Source organism: Charadrius vociferus, unplaced genomic scaffold (genome assembly GCF_000708025.1).
Source record: "Charadrius vociferus isolate BGI_N301 unplaced genomic scaffold, ASM70802v2 scaffold161, whole genome shotgun sequence".
NCBI classification, from domain to species: Eukaryota; Metazoa; Chordata; class Aves; order Charadriiformes; family Charadriidae; genus Charadrius; species Charadrius vociferus.
The window spans coordinates 238269-256025 of record NW_009646928.1 but is presented as its reverse complement, the minus strand read 5'-3'; the positions used below and the strand labels follow the sequence as shown (position 1 = coordinate 256025).

Below are 17757 nucleotides of genomic sequence, written 5' to 3'. Positions count from 1 at the left end.
TGCCGAGACAAAAGCAGCAGATCTCTCTGCAGTGCAGATGGTTACCTCGTAGTCAATTTTAAATTTCTGAACCATTCCAAGTTCCATGAACATCCTCAGGGCTGCAGTAATCATGGCATCCACATCAAGCGAGAAGTCATCAAAATGGATATCATCAATGCCAAGCTCTGACACCAGAGGGATGTTTGCTGCCTGAAAATGCCAAAGGGAAAGGGAAACTTCTGATTCAAAACTTGGGCCTTTTTTATCTGTGTCACTCTTACAAGAAACCATCCATACATCAGTTCTGACCTGCCAATACCTCCCCCGCTTGATTTGAATGCTGAGCAATAAAAGTCTCCATCTGAGAACTACAAACATGTCAAGCTAAAAGAGCTGGGAAACAGTGGGAAGGAGAAGAACCCGGTACGAGCAGGAAATACGCTCACCATCCCAACTGGAGCCCGTACACAGCATTTAGACTGTGAGAGCTGACCACTTTACAGTTACTGCAACAACACAATATATTCCAATGCAAATTACAATGCTGTAATGCAAGAAACATCTGGACAGCCAGCAGCTGGGAATTTTAATTGCTACCATTCAGAAATGCAAAGTAAATATACTGCTCTGCAGAATTTCTTCATCCAAATGTCTTTATGTTCATAAGCACACAAGTGCCCTCTGCTTTACACTGTTCATAACACATTCATAGAACCAAAGACAGTAGTACAAGAAATGTCTAGCAGAAGTAATTTCTAAAGTAAAATAAAAGTAATTTTCAACATGCTGATCATGTAGTAAGTCAATAAACAACAGCAAAACCCTTACATTTTGCTTTGTCTGTGTAAGAGCAGACATTTTTCTTTTTGTAAGAGAGGAACGAGCTTTTCATGCACACAAAAACATATAAATGAGTGTGCAGGACTGGCTGATGCGTACAGTTGCGCACACAGATGTGTTGTGGCTGGCCCAGTGGCAGCACCTGCAGGAGCCAGGCAGAGGTGCTGACAACCCTCACGGGCTTGTTTGCCCTTCCTTATGCCCCTTTGGATTTGCCACTCATCTCCCCAGGGAGGGCAGGTGGAAGAGGCTGCGTTTGCTGAAGGAGCATCTGTTCCCTGTCTCCCGCAGCAAGAAGGTGATGGGTCAGGTAGAAACCTCACAAAGAGGCTGGATCCAGCCCACAGGCCATGAGCTGGACCATGCTGAATTAGTTAAAATCGTACGGACTCAGCTGGTATGGCACATCCAGGTACTCACTTGCATAAAATACCAATTTGTTCATGCAACTGTAAGTTCACCTTCACAATTACAGCTTTTTCTACGTGACCACCTTATGATTACCTTTTTGAAAACTTGTGTTTTGAAATATCGCACCCTAACTACAAGTTACTGACATGCAAAAAGCTTTTTCTAGCCAAAGGGAAAGTGCTACCTTGATAATTACTTTATGCAGAGATTAGGCTGTTTTTGCTATGCCACATAAGAGAAGATGGTGCAAACCTGTCATAAAATAGTATTAACATTGCAGTGTTAACTTATTTGCTAGCTAGAAGAAAAGTCTTTTCAGTTCAGCACCCAGTAAAGCATGCCAATACCACAAAAAGTCACAGCGTTACACCAGCAAGGTTAACTGACACAGAAAATACAACAAACCCATCAAGTCAAATGTCATCCCAGGACACAGCTGAAGAACCTCTGGAGCACAGAGGCAGAGATGTAAGCTCTGTTAACCGCATGCTTAGTCTGCTACTGTACTTATCAAAGTTGAATCAATTCAGCATCTTTTTTTGAATAATTACTGAAACATTTTAAATACTTCTAGATGATCCCAACAGGAGTTACACCTTAACACCCTTTAAGATCTGGCTGAAAAGCTATGTATTTACTTCTGAGGTAAAGAAAGAAAAAGAAAATATGGGTAGGTATGAAACAGGAATGATGGCCCAGAGACTGTGTTGTCCAAACCTTCATCTGTCTTACAAAAATCATGACTTTTGTATCAATCAGTTATTCTTCAGAGCTTTGGGGGACACTCAAGATGCATACTAATAGTTAGTCTATGAATAAACTCATTGAATAGTAAATGCACTCTCTATAAAATATTTCTGATGGAAGAAACACATTTGTCCATCTTACTCATTTGTTCCTTAGAGAGACGTTTAAATAACAAAGATGCTTAAACAGAAGCACTTGACTGTAAGTAGACCTACTTGAAATTGTTTTATCAAAACTACTCTTTACAAACCTACTGCAGCATTTTCATTAACTTTGAAGTGGGCTCTGATTAAAATTTTCATGGTTTTTGTCCTCTTAAAGGAAAACAGATATTTTCCTTGCTTTTTTTTACTGGAAACAAACACTTTTACCAGCCTGTTACAGTTCAAGGGAAAACACTTGAAGCAGTTGCTCAACTGAAATTGTTTTTCCTTTTGTCAAACAGTGGAGAAATAACAATATATTCCAAATCTATTACAAACCGAACAACAGGATATTAACAAAGCAAGTCAAAAACAATTTCTTCCCACGTCAGTCGGAAACTTTTAAATATTTATGAGGTTTTACATTCCTAAATTTAACACAAGTGCCATAATCCAAAATAACTGCTGAATTAATAGCCAGGAGATAACATTTGTATAAAAGAACCATTTGCTTTACAACAGCAATAAAGGAAACAACAGAATTATGAGTGTTGAGACTAATTTGAATAATGTTAAAAAAATGATATGTTGTGAGGCTGCAGCAGTATTCTGGCTGCACCTGGCATTGTCTGTCCTCAGTTTCTTATGCTGCAAATGCAGCAGTCCAGGGTTTATAGGAGAGCAGTCATTAAAACTTCATTTTTTTTAATTACAAAGATATAAAAAATATTCATAATGCAGAATATTAAAACATATCCATCCCTGAAATTTTGCTGCACTGCAGGACAAATTCCAGTGGATTTCTTAAAATAAACAGCAATAACAACACTCTCTTCCAGGAAAACAGAGGGGATGAAAGTACCATGACAATAAGAGGAAGGGGCAGGCAATTAAAATTAAAGTTACAGTGAAATTATTTTTTAAAGCACCCCAGTGATTTAGAATCACTTAAAAGGCTTGCTTCCTTTTGAACATTTTGAAGTTAAATTTCCCCTTTCTAAAAACAATTAAGAACATTATACTCTGAAGTCTTTTTACCCTGCGGACCAAGCAATTTCAACGCTCTTCATCCTTGAGAAAAATTCACATGACTCTTCTGCGAGCTTATGGTAAATTAAAGCCGGACGTGCCTCCTCTGGTCATATCTCCATACCCTCTGGTACTAAAGCAAAGATTTGTCTTGAAAAGAACCATGAACACAACTTGGCAACATGAACACATGGAAAGCAACTGATCTTGCCTAATAAAGTACAAACTCAGCACTTACCAGACTGGGAAACTATCACTGCTTGTAGGCAGCCTGAAAAAGAGGATGTCATGCCCCCAAATGAGAGCACAAAGACAAGGTCTGTGGCTGCCCCATACTCAGATGTGCATGGGATAGGCTGGAATGGATAGAGGAAGGAGAAGCAGCACCTTTGTACTCAATTCAGGATTGGAGACAGGTTCTCCTTTCCTCATTGCTCTTTGCTATCGTATAAATTGCTTCACAGACTGCTTGGTATATGTGACCAGCTAGCAGACAAGTGACTGGTTGAGCCTTACCTTACATCAGCCATCGCCAAAGGGCCATATGTCATTATGACCATCATACCTCCAAATACATGCAACATCAAAGTGGCCTCTACCAACAATGAAGTCCCAATTCTAGCACCATCAAAGACAGACCACACGAACAGAAAAATAATGTTTCTGGTTCAGTATCAATAAGTCTTTGAGCTGCTGTGGATAAATAAAACCTAAGAAGGAAAACTTTAGGAAACTAAAGAGTCAAAGTTTTAAGGAAACTTTCAAAGGCAAAATACTTGAAATAAAAGCTACTATTCTACGCTTATGCCTTAGTGCCACTGAAGACAACTATTTCATGGTTTCAGAAGTATGTATAAAACATATGCTATATAAAATGGTTTCTTTATATTGTTAGCATGCAACTAGATAAGAATAAAGATAAGCATTCACACTCGTTTTTTCTTCTGGGCAGTATGTGTTCCTGTGTAAACATATGTCAGAAAAATGCAGTATAATATGCACGCACACATACAGAGAGCATTTTATGACATTCTCACTGTTTAAGTGATCACAGTGAATCAACACAAGCAAAAGGGGAGACTTCTACTGCTCTTACTGAGCATATTTCCTGAATGAGAGATAGGTTTTACATTCAGCTTGGTTAATGTTACTGCAAATTGCTTTCCTTTTAATCCTACTTTCAGTTTCTGTCATATACTACAGTGGTACCTTCATAATGGCCAATACTGCTATTGATAAAACATACACAGAGTATACCATTAAATGCCCTCTTACAAATTAACTTTAAATCAGTTTACAGTTATAAATAGTACAAGAATGATCCCTTGGAGATGGGTGAAAGGAAAGGGGCCAAGCTTCCTGACCTGGGTAACTTGTAGGTGCGATAGCTGCTATAAGCTCATGATAGGCGTCTTCCTATTTTAGGATCTGGAAACACATTACCAGTCATTCCAAACAAGGAAGAAACTCTATGGATTTCCCTAACGATCCACACAGTTTTACAAAGCAAACTTCCTGCATGAGTTGGAAGTCTAGTTTTCAGTATAGGAAAGCTATACTAAGCTAAAGTCCTCTCACTCCAGCTAGTCAGAGGTACTGCCAGTGGAGACCAGCAGACAGGTCACATGCTGCCAGCTTAAAAAATGGTCAGAGGGAGATAATTCCTTATGTAGGGGAAAACTGTATCATGTCAGGAACAACTATGAAATAGAATTTGCATATTTAATACTCTCCTATAGCAGAATTTGGGTAAGAGACAGTCTGGGTCAGTGGTAGAGAGCGGGCAATTTCAAGGTGGTGATTACATTTTGCATCATCTTGCCATAATCCTCTTCTTCCATCCTTATGTCTGACAAGTTAGCACACATTGATAGGCAGCTTTAGGAGTTTCTTAAACAAAAGATACCTACAGCTCAAGGGTCTGATTCTAATAACCTGATTCAGCATTACACATTATATGGAAAGACAGGTTTTGATCCTATTTGATAACAAGAACAAAGGACAAAATATCATTCCACAGAGCAGCAGCGAAGGCTTACTAAACGATTTTGTACTAACTCTTCTAATAACATATTCTTCACAGTCTTACATATCTGTATTTGATAACATGATAAAATCAGACATAAGGAAATGGACAAGTTTTTTAGAAAGCATTCTTTTGCCTTGTAAAATGTTCACTAACAGCAGTCCAGCTAAACACAGAAAACATTGGACTGAAACCCTACATTGCTGTGTCAGCTTAAATTCTCTGCACTTCAGTTTTATTACCTGTGTGGATAAGACATCAGTGCAATGCCTTATGTGACGAAAGCATTTTTGAAACCTACTGATAAGTATATCAGTATGGCTTTATTAAAAAAAAAGAAAGCACATCGCACCATTTGGTATGCTCAGCTTCTTTCCCACGTGATATCAGAACTGTTCTGTGACAATAACTTCCACTACTGAATACAGTCCACTTTTTATATAGCCCTGTGGACAATGACATGTGGAATAGTTAGCAGGGTTTCCTAATCAGAAAATACTGCCAGACTGATGGAGAAAAAGTAAAAAGAAACGTAAATGTTTATAACAAAGATATCCCATGAAATATATGTCCCAATGGAGCAAAAGAATGGCAAAACAATATGGTAGCCCTCTTAACACCCAAGGGCACTGTTTGGGTCAGGAGTCCATGTACTATGATTTCAATAGCGGGTCAGGATCTGACCTCATTTATACTTTATAGTGAAACTGGGGCTTCAGACAACGTGACATACACAAAAAGATAAGACTACCCTTTCAAGTATCTCTTCACCTAGAATCTCTCTCAGAAGATTAGGAACTGAAAAAGCTTAAAGTCTGATCATCAAAACCTGCACAGAAATCATCAAAGTGAAGAATATTTAAATGCGATGCCTTCTTTCTCTCTCACTTAATCTTCTCTCAAGCCATACTGGAGACAGTATTTTCTGATGGCAAAGATTTTTATTTGTAAAGGGTTCTTTTCATGTATAAAAGCCTCTAAAATACTTGCTTATATTTATAGTTGCAGGCATCTTTTAAAATGTTATCTTTATAGTCAGTTATTAGCAGTAGTGGACAAATTTTGCACTTCATAACCATGGAAGACTAAAGCCTGTTATGCTGCAGTCTGACACATCTCTTACTCTCTCCAAAGAGGAAAGAATCAAATGTTTCAGCTCAGGGACGGTTTAATGCCCAGAGCAACCCAGCCTTTAAAGGCCTCCATCTGTTACCGCAGACTACGGATGGTGTCTCTCTGCCCTTCACAATGCTGAGTTAGCACCTCTTTTCCAATGACCAACCACAGCAGAAGCAGGACAGTGGCATTTAAAGAGAATTTTATAATACTTACAGTAGAGGGGAGTGGGTATGGAAGAGACTTAAAGTGTGCACATGTATTATCCTCTGGATTTTGATTCTAATGATTTTTTTAATGCGATTATCACAGTAGCACTGCTGCTGCCTTTGGGAGTGAAATCGCCCAGAATCACAGAATCATTTAGGTTTTAAAGGAGCTCTTGAGACCAGCCATTCCAATGCCCCTGGTCAAGCAGGGTCAAACCCCCCCTAACTTTATTTGCCCTTCAACCACTTTCATTAAATTCCAGTTCTCTGAATGAGATCGTTGTACGAAGGGATACTCAAATAACCACAACTGGAGACTGAAATAAGATAGAAGTGGGGCTTTGGATTCATTTGAATGCAGTTGGACAAAAACACAACATAAGGAGACCTCAGGCTGCCGTATAAACACCCTTTGCCACCATCGGATCTACCAGACTCCCTGTTTCTGTGTGCCAGACTCGGTGAATGTTTTATCCAACAACTATTCAGACGCAAAAGCCATCAACAGTCCCTGGGACAGGATTTATGTATTTTAAACTGCTTCACAGTAACCCAGCAGATAAACAGAGGGTTGCAATTGTGAAATCAAATGCCCAAACTCTGCCCAAAGTCCCACAGTAGGTGTTCTGAGCCCTTTGCTGGAAAAGGTCATTCATTGTTTTAGTCAAAGTTTCACATCTGTAAACTGAGAATAATGCTGCTCTTGCATCCAGCTTCACAATCTGCAGCTGAAACACCCATATGTGGTGCATACTGCTTCATCCTCAACCAGCAAATTAACAGCATAACGTGTAATTTAGACATGAAACGCGGAAAGAAAGTTGCATTTAGTCTTGTTTCACAAAGTTATATTTGGGTTGACCATTTACCAAACATAACTACTGCTTAGTACGAATACTGGTATTTGCTTAAAAGAGAAACTCCATGGCATTAAGAAAGCTAATTATTCCGCTTCTTCTATTAGAACAAGAAAAGTAGCCATTAAGCAATGTATCACAACCAAATACAGCATTTAGGAAAAATTTTTATTATCATGCACTGTGAGCTTCGGACAAAAATATGGTATTTACTTTCTGCTTTTGGTATAAAGCTATACGTGCCTGAGAAAAGGATGCCTGAGGAAGGGATTTGTCGTCTTGTAATGTTATTTTTAAAAGGGCAAAGGAAGATATGTCATTACAGCATTACATGTGCTATTTCCAAAGGCAAGCCCAGAATCATAGCTAAAAAACTGAAAGTATTTTGAATGTTTCTGATCAATCAATTCTGTCTGAACATGCCACCTTCTAAAATTGGGACCCATCAAAAGGAATAATAAATTTCAGAAATAAAAATATTACATTTAAAATTTTGTTAGAAACTATAATAGAAAAGACACAAAATACATTATTTATGTTGCTAAAAATCAATCCTTGATGTTAAAGTTGTTTCCAGGTACACAGAAACAAAATATATGGCAGCCTATAAAAGGGACAAGAAATTTCTATTTTAAAAGAACAGAGACATAAAATAAAAGCAATTAATGGTCTAAGCATCTATTATTCTTAAGGCCAAAGTCCATAACCACAGCAGCATAGGACTGGAGTTTTACAGGGCATGCACATTCGACACAATGATCTCCCGAGGCGCGCAGGGGAGCGTCCACGTCCTTTTGGCTTATGGTGATTAGGAAATAACCAGTGTGCCACATACTACAGGCTAGCAACTGTCGACTTTTTATGACCACTGGTGCAGATGAGAAGCTCATACAAAAGGGTCTATTCAGTCTCTGTCCCAGAATTTTAAACAAACACAAGCAGCAAACCTAGGGCAAGTATTTCTCCGTGATACAAAAGTGTCAGGCATGCAGGCTGCCATTTCCCACAACGGCCTTACTTGGTTTTGGTAGGCAGAGTCAGCTTTGTTGCTCCCATGAAGAGCAGAATGGGTAATGTGGACTGACCTCCTCATGCCTATAAATTTGGGAGGGTGAGGGAGAAGGGATACAAGGCAGCCTTCTCCTCCAAAAGACCACCTAGGAAGGGAAAGGAAGGCTCTAGCTGCTTCCTTGAAGACTCAGAAGAGAAAAAAAACTGATTAAGAGTGGAAGGAACAGTGTGTCAGGGTTCTTACAGAGGACATGATGTGAAGGCACAGGGAGGAACTGGTTCCTTTGGTGGCAAACAGCCCAAATTGTGCCCTGCAATTCTCAGTTGGACACATGGTAAGAAAGAAAGAAGTGAAGGTGTTGTCAAGAACAGACACACACACACAAAAAAAAGCAACAATAAAACCTCCAAACCCCCAGAGTGCCACAATGACGTATACACTGGTATTACACTATTTTCCATCCCAGTGTACTCCAGCAGAACTCACTGCACCCAAGCCAATCTGCAGAACACGTGCAGGCCGGAGTGCACAGGGATGGCACTGGATGGTGTTCCTGCTGGCCACTGAAATTTTCTTTCTGAGCAGCTGCGACAAATCAGGCTGGCAGTACAGTGACTGGTGGTGAAAGTTATGCAAATATATGAGTGGGCTACTGCTCCACTGGGGAGAAAGTCCTATTTCAGATCTGCTAGAGTGACAGCTATAGCAGAATATTGTCAGGTAGACAATAAATAATATTGAAAACACCTTCAAGCTTACAACATACATTTCCAGAAAAGCTATAGGGAACCTTGCAGTGATTATCCTTAAAATATGTTTTATCTTTGTCTTTTTTTCCTTAGTTTTCATAAAGTTCTGATTGCAGGTTTAAAAGAAATCCACCCATCCTACTCTGAATCCATAAATCACTCCCTGGGAGCACTGAGAACTGCCCAAAAGAGCATCCTGCAAAAAAACAGAGCTTCATCTTCCTACAGTTTAACGAGCCAAGAGGGTTACCCTGTGCAAGCCTTCTGAAGGGTGGACTATGAACACAGAGCCTAACTCTTCCCCCCACATAGCAGAACGTCCATCCTCCAGAGCACCCTTCATCCCACAAAGCACACCAGCAGAGAAAGCCCGAGCACCCGGCCCGCACAGCATCACAGAGCTCTAGTTCACACGCAGCTCAGCCTAATCGTGTTTTCTGAGAACAGATCTTGCTCTTTCAACAAAAATAGGCACTGAAATCTTGTATTTATTTAGTTCTATACTTACTACCTATACGCTTATAAATTTTCTTTAAACAAGCGTTGCTTCCATCTCTCACTACCCTTTGAGGCAAAGTCTGCAACACATCCATAAATACTTGTTTCTTGTCATTTATGAGGTTAATGAAGGTTTTATAATACACATTAACTGTCCCTTATGAAAACGCCCTTACGATATTTGCCTGATATAGCTGTTCCTTTTCTCTTAGACACCCCGCATCTGCCAAATTAATGTTTTGAATATAACATCTTACGCTATGCTTGGACAGCACTTCATCAGCTGAGGAGGCATGAATCCCAGTGAAGAGGTCTGCCTGTGAGACTCCGTTTTAGAGATTGAAGATTATCCACGCCTGGCACAAAGCTGTGGGGTGCACAAACACCTCAGCCACCACTGGCTCAAACAGCGGGGCAGTTATGTACAGACAAGTGAGAAGAGGAGCTGGATAGGGGACCCTTCTGGGGCTGGACTGCCGTGCCACACAGCACCCAGCGCACCAAAGTCTTCCCCAGGTCTCTGCAGTGCGACGCTGGGGCAGGTGCTACCCACAGACCGGGTCTTGCCACAACTTGCCGCGGTGTTGCTGTGATTATGCCACTTACAACCTTTCCTTACCACCACCCAAAGCAACGGGTCTCCTTTAGGAGATAACACAAGTACTCCTTCGGTACAGATAACACAAGTAAATACCTGGAATCAGTTTAACATTAGAGTTTATGAAGGCCGTAATTAGAAATATTTTTTTGCTGTTTTGGGGTGGGGTTTTTTTGTGTGCCCATAAGCTTGTTGTATGCCTGGGACAAAACACGCGCTGCTGCACAGCGGCGCAGAAAGCAGGGTTAGTAGAGTTAGATTTAAGTGCACCAAACAGGATGCTGTATGTGCAGGGGGATCACAAAGGCGCTGGAAAGCACTGATATCTGATGTTCTCAGCTTTTTTGTGCGTGTTCAGAGCTGGGTGTAGCTTGTTGCAAAGCACAAGATGACAGAACGCTTCACAGAAATGGCCTCATAAAATATTCAGTTTCCTGTTTTTGCCTGGGGTACAATCTGCACATTTTTCCATACAGTTGCAGCAAGAAAGAGAAGTGCTAGAGTCTATTTCTCATACATTTAAAGTGATTACACTTTAAATTTGAAAGACTAAAACCACAGAACTACTAACATAATTTCTGTTAGAAAGTACATTAACCCTGCCTGGGATTTTGCCCAGACTAAAACAAGAGACTTTTGAGACAATAGAGGAATCCCTCTGAGACAGACAATGCAACAGTGTAATAAATAACCCATAGACGGCTGTAATCACAAATATTCTTTACATAATATATGCTAGATATAGTTTTGCTTGCATGTCACAGGCCCATATACCCCAAATAGGGACTGATCTAGAAAACAAGTGTTCATCCGTGTAATTTTTTCCTTCAAATAATCCCATAGCTTAAGTTAATACCGCACAAGAGCGTGGTCACTCACACAGTCATGTGTGGGAAGAGGTCTTTCAGCACAGCTTCACTCTTACCAGCTCATGGAGGAATGCCAAAAAAAAAAAAAATTTGCTGGATATGAGACTGGATGTAATATGGCTGAAACCGTGAGTATATTTCTCCTGAGTCTCTCAGTGACTTGCGCAAGAAGGACACGCTGCCCGTGCTGCTAACATATTCTACTATATGCACACACACAGACATTATGATGGTGTGAAATTGCACTGGTATTACCTTTTTCAGGATTTTACAGCTTAACAGAAATGCTGCTAGGCGATCAGCCTTAAAGTGGAGCAAGGATGGCACCCAGTGGCCAAACAGATTCATCTCAGAAAAACATTTCTTATCTATTTTCCATTTTTCACTTTCTGCAGTTTTAATTATGAAAAGGTTCTGGCTCTAGTATGAACTTACTGGCAATGTCAAAAGCCTTTAAAGAACACTGCCTTCTTACTTTGGGGGACATATGTTTCATTTTGTAAAAAAAAACCAACCCCACCACCTATAGAAATATTGCCATTAATAATATAATATCAATACCAGTAAACATTTATGACAAACAACTCTTTGCATCCAGAACACTGTATAGAGGCAGAAATAAAGAAAAGTATTTTTTCCTTTTGTAGGGTATATGCTAGGGAAAACAAAAGATTTTTTTCCTGATTTTAAAAATCAGTACAATTACTAAAGAATTTTAAGATTAACGTTAATAATATTAAAGCCAATTAGAAACTTTCTATCCAAATAAAGTTTGGTGAAAAGCAACTTGATTTTTGAACCTGAAAATTCCCAGTTATAACTGTCAGCCTGCTGGCACTATAAAAGGAATCCAAGCACAGAAGAAAGGAATAATTTTAAATGTGAAATATTAAGCCATTTTTCTGGATGTCTTTGAAGACTCTATTCTTCCATAAGTCAAAACAAACAGTACAATAGTCCTACTGGGCCAGTCTGGGAATGCAGGTCTCGGAACAGTGAGCTGTCGCATACAGGGCTAGCCCCAGGGATGTCCATCAACTGCATGGGGAACAATTTGCTCCTTACTGATGGCAAAAGAACCATGATAAACCCACAGTGAAGAACTCCTAAAGTACAGTCATTCACTGAAGTACCCCAATTTTTTTTAAATTATTCTGGTCCAATTTAAGTGCACAAGTCTTCACTAGGTAGATTTTTCTTCCTGTTTGAAAACCTTTCCAAATATAAATTCCCAAGTCTGTCACTGACTGAAGAGTAGTACTTTATCATTTGACAAGTGTTGATTTTTTTTTTTTTAAACCATTCATCAGCTATCCCTCAGGCTCGCATGACATTCTAAATGTATTTTATATCTTATCACTTTTTGCATGGTCATTGGCTAAACGGTGTAGCAATGTTGAACTGTATTTATTCCTCAATGCTTTCCAGCTGACAAGAGATTCTTGTGGAGTATGATGACCAATCAGATTGAAGGACAGACAACAGGTCCACTGGATAATAAATCATTTCACCTTCACTTGTGAGCAACACTATGTCCCCAACAATTGCTATTTCTAATTTGTTTTTCTAAGCGTTCTCAAGTCCTGGACCAATTGTGGGTTCAATATAAAACCATGCAAGAAATACAAAATCTCTCATGTAAATAACAAAATGCAGTATTTGAGAGCAGCAAAGTAGCATACTTTTTTTTAGTATGGGTAAATTAATAACCATAAATGTTTTATTATTCCTCTGCTGAAAATTTCTGTTGTTGAAGTACCACTGTATCAGTATGCATAATTACTAAGAAACTGAAAAACAGCCACTATTAAAGGCAATAAGTCAGCAATATTTTAAACTACTTAGAATGCTTTTTAGTACTGCAAAAGAATATTAGAGTATAGCAGGAATTCTTAGTAATATTATCTAAATCAACTGAAATCTATTTCAGCTTTACAGGAAGTGGCTTTTTTTAAAAAGTAGTACAAAGACTGGTTTTGATCATGCACATGATTTTAATTTTCTGTTATTTTCAGTAATGGAAGTTTATTACTTGCTAAGTTATTTAACAAGGAGCTTTAAGCTCGGGTCTAGCTGTGAAGTAGCTGATCTTAGTAGCAGTCATTTATTATTTAATATTTCTAGTTACTGTGCGTCTTTACTCTGCAGTCAGAATATCAATGTTGATTTTTCACTTTTTTTAATCCTACCCCTTAAGCTCCCTTCTTTTTAACCTACGGTGTAAACGTATTCAGAGACTATTTTGTACAGCATAAACACTGAAGAATAAATATTTTGCTTTTGCATATTAAGGGAAGTTCCTTATTGACACCCGTATTACACCCTTGCGGTGATGTAATCCACAGACCAGAACCTATTCCTTACTGAAAGAAGTCTATCGCTTTTAAAAATTCATGTAATGACCTGTGCTAAACTCATAAATGAACAGAAAAAAAATGTCTGGGCATGGATATATGATTAAATTGTGGGCTTTATCTAGCTTCCAGGCCACAGGTTTCTTTCTTTTGCCTTAACTCTCTCAAATCATATATAGCTTTTCCTGAAGAGAAAGATTTTTTTTTTTTTAAAAACAGGATTTACTTATCTCCTACAGTACAAAATAAACCTGTTTTGTGCAGGCTTGTCATACAAATGCAACACATTCTTTTGCAGTCAGAAAGCAGAAATGTTGAAATCTTTCACAGAGATGTTTTAATATTTCTGTCCCCTCTCTGCAGATGGGAAACGAAAACATGAAGAAGTACCTTGCCCTGCTCAGATGATATGACAACACGAGGGCAAGGAACCTGCCTGGTGAGACTACAAATATTCAGAGGTGGGCAGACACGGTGGACATACTCCTCACAACCACTATAACCTCCCTTTACTCCTCAATAGGCAACAAAGAGGGCTGGCCCTTGCAGAGAGCACCTCAGCACCAGAGCCTCACCAGGTTACATTACTCCTTGTAAACCCTCCCTCCGCAACAACCTGGAAAATTCATGTGTCATCTGCCCTGGAGGGAAGGGAACGTTTTACTCTGGGAGCTGTGTTTTCACCTGGAAATAATAAATGTGGTCATTTTAGAAATACAAGAGGAATCCTTTCAGTGACCTTTTGCAACAATTTAATCTCATCTTGATCAACTACAAAGCTAGTAAATCCAAAATGTTGAAATTTCAATAAAACTGAGCGTTTAGATTTTTGAAACCAAATTCAGAATTCCCATTAGCTTTTCCTATTAACTATCCCTAGAACTAGGGTAGATGCTGTAGTACGACACTAGTCTAGTAGGAGAGCTCCAAAAGTAATTAATAAACAGGTGCCTCTGACACACTGAAGTCATCTCACTTTATTTCTGATAAAATGCCTCATGGAAGAAATTAAAGCAAAAAAACACAGTTTTTGTCGTCTGTCTGTCATTCCCGCCCCCCCATCATATTGCTCTTTTATGCCTTATTCTTAATAAAACCTATCACACTGGAACAAGTTTCATGATAGTAACAATATCTGTATGAAGGGCTGTCGTATTAGAAGTGCACCTGAGAATCACAGGTCCCGGTGCTGAGACAAGGAGCTGAAGAATAGCTTAGCAGGGCAATCCAGAAATGCTTCCAGGGGCAGGTGGTTGAGAAAGGAAAAGAAACAGCTTGTACCAAAACAAACAATTCCACAAACTTGGGAGTTTTCATCAAACTTTGGTATCTGCCATTTCTGAGATTTATGACAATAACGATCAAGTCAAAGCACATTTGTCTCCATTTTAAACATAAAAGGCATTATCTCTTTTCTGAGTAATAAAAGTGATGCAAAGAATGTAGTTGCCTATTTTTTCCAAGCAGCGCTATTGGAAGGCACTGATTAATAACATAACGATAATTGTATTGTGCCAGACCAAAGGTCCTTCCAAGCCCTGTACCTTAGCTTTGAGAGTGACCAAGAACAGGGAAGACTATTTGAACTGAGAAAACATACTTTCTCGGTGCACTCCTCTCAAGCTTCAGCAAGCTGCACTTTAGAGATTTCCTGAGCCAGAGATGCCTGTCTTCGTACAACAGTCCTCATTAGCCTTTTCCTTCTGTTAATTCATCATTTTTAACTCTAACATCTACGGTGATAGGTCACATGTTTGCCGAAGAGAGATCTTTAGTCAGATTAAAATCTGTACCCTGATATTTTAATTTGATGCCCCTCAACCTACACATTGTATGAGAAAAGACCATAAACAATCTCCCCTACTCTTCTCCATGCCATTCCCTCTCTTCACTGAAATGTAAAAAAAAATTTAGGTTTACGTATCTTTGAACTACAGAGCACTGGCCTGATGTCAACAGATGACAACCTCACATTTCAGAAACTAGTATAAAACCCCCAGTATCTTATTTTTAATCATTATTTATTATTTTTAATAATTTTCAGCATATGCAATGTGTTCCTGACTTCTTGTTTCCATGACAACTGAAGACACAGGCACATGTAAAAGCGTATGAAATAATGTAATACAATAAAGACCTCAGTTTCATGAATTATGAAACTCTTAACACTGTGCTCGAGGTCTTGTCTTATGTGGGCAGTGCATGTGGAAAAGCAGAAAAAATAAACTGTGTTTTACATCTTGTGAACATGTGCATTTCTCAAAGGGAAAAGGGGAACCCAGCTCAATATTAACACTTAAGCCCTGTTTACTCCTCAAGGTTTCTCCTTGTTCCCCCCCCATTGTCACTACTCTCGGTTGAACTTGAGCAGCTGGAACAGCACTAGGGAAAAGCTTGATGCCAGCACAGACCCTCCTGCAACAGCCAAAGAGGAGTCCCAGAGTCTGCATCACCTGTCCTTGGGGGTCAATCTGAAAAATAGTTGAGCACGTGAATAGCTTCGTGCACTTACATAGAACTGTAGGTGTTTAAAGAACTGCATGTGTTTCACCACATGCGTGGCTGGCACCATGGCTTGCAACACTGACTTCGCAGTGCGATCACATGCCTTCCGCCCTTAGTAAACCCGTCACCAGACGGATTGCAATGGCACTGTCATCAATGCATAAAACCTTCCTTTGCTAGCTATACATATTTAAATGGCAATATTTCATTAGTGGTCCAAAACACGAAGGCCAGCTTGCCTTTCTGACATTTAATTACTGAGGAAGAATATAATATAATTATTATAAACCACTACAAATGATTTAATCACTGGACCGTAAAAGTAACTAAAATAGTTCTAAATTGAAAGATGGCATCACAGCAGAGAACAACATAGCCTAGGAATGCTTTCCCAATCCCTACAGAGACTGGAGATAAAATTAATATATAGAACTCAAATCTTCATTGTGCTGTCCACTGTCATGCACTTAAGAGTGGGTATAAAATTGTAACAGCATAAGACAAAAAAAATATGCATTTTATATCATACATGTAATGCACTCCAAGTATCAAATTCACTTAAATACATCATCTTTCATGATTCAGTTGTTTACATTGTCATATACAGTAGCAGTCCTAAAAGTTGTTTCCTTTTTTGTTTCAAGTCTTTCCATCGTTATTTAGTGAAATGCCTGTGGTTTTAAGAGACACACAAAAGCTCCCTTATGTGAAGGTAGGTCTTAACTAGCCATACCTCAGGCTATGGAATTGAGAAATACAGGAATTGTTATTCATGCTACACTTTGAATCGAAGATTCTGTAAAGCAGGTGATACATTATTTTCTGTTGTGTAGCTCTCCTGTGTGCTGTTTGACCTAAAAAAGGGAATCTCTCACAGGGCTATAAATAATGCATCATAGTCATTAAATATTGATCTGGCTTATACCATTCACAGCTGCACAATTAGGTTAGCTTTTTAAAAATAGTTTTTTGTGTATTACCCATAATAGGACACTGTTTACATATTCTCTTTGGAAACTACATTAGTTAAATTTAGATGTGTTGTGTTGTGTGTTACGGGACTGCTTGCTAAGTCACAGGACTTGTTTGTTACTGTCTCAGAAGTCAGTAACTCTTGCTATAAATATCCTGTCCTGGACACAATTCTACACTCTTTGCTCATGTATCTTGGCTTTCTATATTTGTCTAAAAGACAACTATTTTTAGTCTTGGACAGCCTGCATTTCAATGAGAAGAAACCTGGCACTACAGGATTATCATCAATCTTAGAATTAATCAAACCTCACTAGTCTTAAATTTTTCTATTCCAATAATACAAATGGTTATAGCGAAACACTAGCGCTAGTACATAATGGCAATAATGGAATTGTCTTTTATGTCTAAAATACAAGAGAACTGAGTTGCCACAGTTTTTAAGATCATACCCATTTCTAACTTATTAAAAAAATAAAATGAATATTGATATGGGTATGATTCATTGGTACATTACTTTACCTTATCCTGCCAAAATTCTGTTTGAATTGAGTGTACTTACATAGATGCAAGTGAGGAGAAGCATTGTGGAATATCAGGCTCAAGACCTCAGACAGACGTTCTCAGATGTGCAAGAAACACAGAATCATAGAATTGTCAAGGTTGGAAGAGACCCTTGGGATCATCGAGTCCAACCATCTACCCTACTCTACATTTGCATTCATGATGGATTTTTTTGTTTTACTTGCAAATGGCCATGAAAAGTAAACTTTAATTTTTCTCCCTATATCTAGAACAATGGTATCAGAAATCTACCTATCACAGTAATGCAGCACATAT

At 38.9% G+C, this 17757-nt stretch overlaps 1 protein-coding gene across 1 annotated transcript in view; it reads right to left on the bottom strand.

The window, feature by feature from the left end:
• The window catches only part of LOC104294937 (tetratricopeptide repeat protein 30A-like), a 72014-nt gene that overhangs the window by 45513 nt on the left and 8744 nt on the right, over positions 1-17757 (bottom strand). The window contains exon 4 of the mRNA XM_009894630.1: positions 46-192. Within this exon, the coding sequence (XP_009892932.1) occupies positions 46-192 (147 nt within the window). The remainder of the gene's footprint in view (positions 1-45; positions 193-17757) is intronic.